This window comes from Apteryx rowi, unplaced genomic scaffold, assembly GCF_003343035.1.
Source record: "Apteryx rowi isolate R43461 unplaced genomic scaffold, aptRow1 scaffold_2514, whole genome shotgun sequence".
Taxonomy (NCBI): Eukaryota; Metazoa; Chordata; class Aves; order Apterygiformes; family Apterygidae; genus Apteryx; species Apteryx rowi.
In genome coordinates, this window is record NW_020448880.1 from 1 (window position 1) to 1270 (window position 1270).

Consider the following 1270-nt stretch of genomic DNA (forward strand, 5'->3'; position numbering starts at 1 on the left):
CCCTCTGCCCCCCCCAGGGAAGGAGAAGAAGGGCCCCTTGCTGGAGGGGGCCCCGCTGCGCCTGAAGCCCCGCAGCGTCCACGAGCTCTCCGTGGAGCAGCAGCTCTACTACAAGGAGATCACGGAGGCCTGCGTGGGCTCCTGCGAGGCCAAGCGAGCCGTGAGCGCCCTCCCCGCGGCGTCCCCGGGTCCCCAACGTCCTCCCCGGCGCGTCCCCGGGTCCCCAACGTCCTCCTCAGGAGTGTCCCTGTGTCCCCGGGTCCCCAACATCCTCCTCAGTGGTGTCCCTGTGTCCCCAGGTCCCCTGCGCCCTCCCTGGGGTGTCCCCGGGTCCCCTGTGCCCTCCTCAAGGATGTCCCGCTGCCCCTATGTCCCCAACGCCCTCCCTGGGGGTGTCCCACTGTCCCCATGTCCCCGGGACCCTCCCAGGGAACATCCCGCTGTCCCCAGGTCCCCAACGCCCTCCCTGGGGACGTCTTGCTGCCCTCAGGTCCCCGGCGCCCTCCCCGGGGACATCCTGCTGTCCCCAATGCTCTCTCCGGGGACATCCCACTGCCCCCGTGTCCCCAGTGCCCTCCCCAGGGACATCCCCCTGTCCCCAGGTCCCCAGCGCCCTCCCTGGGGACATCCCGCTGTCCCCAGGTTCTCCTCAGGGGGGTCCCACTGTCCCCAACACCCTCCCTATGGGTGTCCCGCTGTCCCCGTGTCCCCGGCGCCGTCCCTGGGTCCTCGGCGCATCCGCTGACCCCCGGCGCCATCTCCGTGTCCTCCTAGGAAGCCCTGCAGAGCATCGCCACTGACCCGGGTCTCTACCAGATGCTGCCGCGCTTCAGCACCTTCATTTCGGAGGGGGTGAGTGCGAGGGGACCCCCCCCCCCCTCAGCCCCTGTCATGGGGGGCCCCGCTGTCCCCCTCTGACCCCGCCGTCCCCCATCGTCCCCCCAGGTGCGCGTCAACGTGGTGCAGAACAACCTGGCGCTGCTCATCTACCTCATGCGCATGGTGAAGGCCCTGATGGACAACCCCACGCTCTACCTGGAGAAATACGTGAGTCGGGGCCCCCCCGTCCTCCCCCCCCCACACACACCATAACCCCGACGCCCCGGGGGCCGCGTGCTCATCGTGTCCCCCATCCCCTTGGGGCTGCTTTTGGTCCCCTCCGCCCCGTGGCGTCCCCCCCCCAGCTCCACGAGCTCATCCCGGCCGTCATGACGTGCATCGTGAGCCGCCAGCTCTGCCTCCGCCCCGACGTGGACAACCACTGGGCGCT

General features: G+C 70.6%; 1 protein-coding gene across 1 annotated transcript in view; it reads left to right on the plus strand.

The window, feature by feature from the left end:
- Positions 1-16: 16 nt before the first annotated feature.
- The window catches only part of TAF6 (TATA-box binding protein associated factor 6), a gene marked incomplete at both ends in the record, with an annotated part of 4771 nt that continues 3517 nt past the window's right edge, over positions 17-1270 (plus strand). The window contains 4 exons of the mRNA XM_026067021.1: positions 17-160; positions 775-852; positions 946-1047; positions 1185-1265. Of these exons, the coding sequence (XP_025922806.1) occupies positions 17-160; positions 775-852; positions 946-1047; positions 1185-1265 (405 nt within the window). The remainder of the gene's footprint in view (positions 161-774; positions 853-945; positions 1048-1184; positions 1266-1270) is intronic.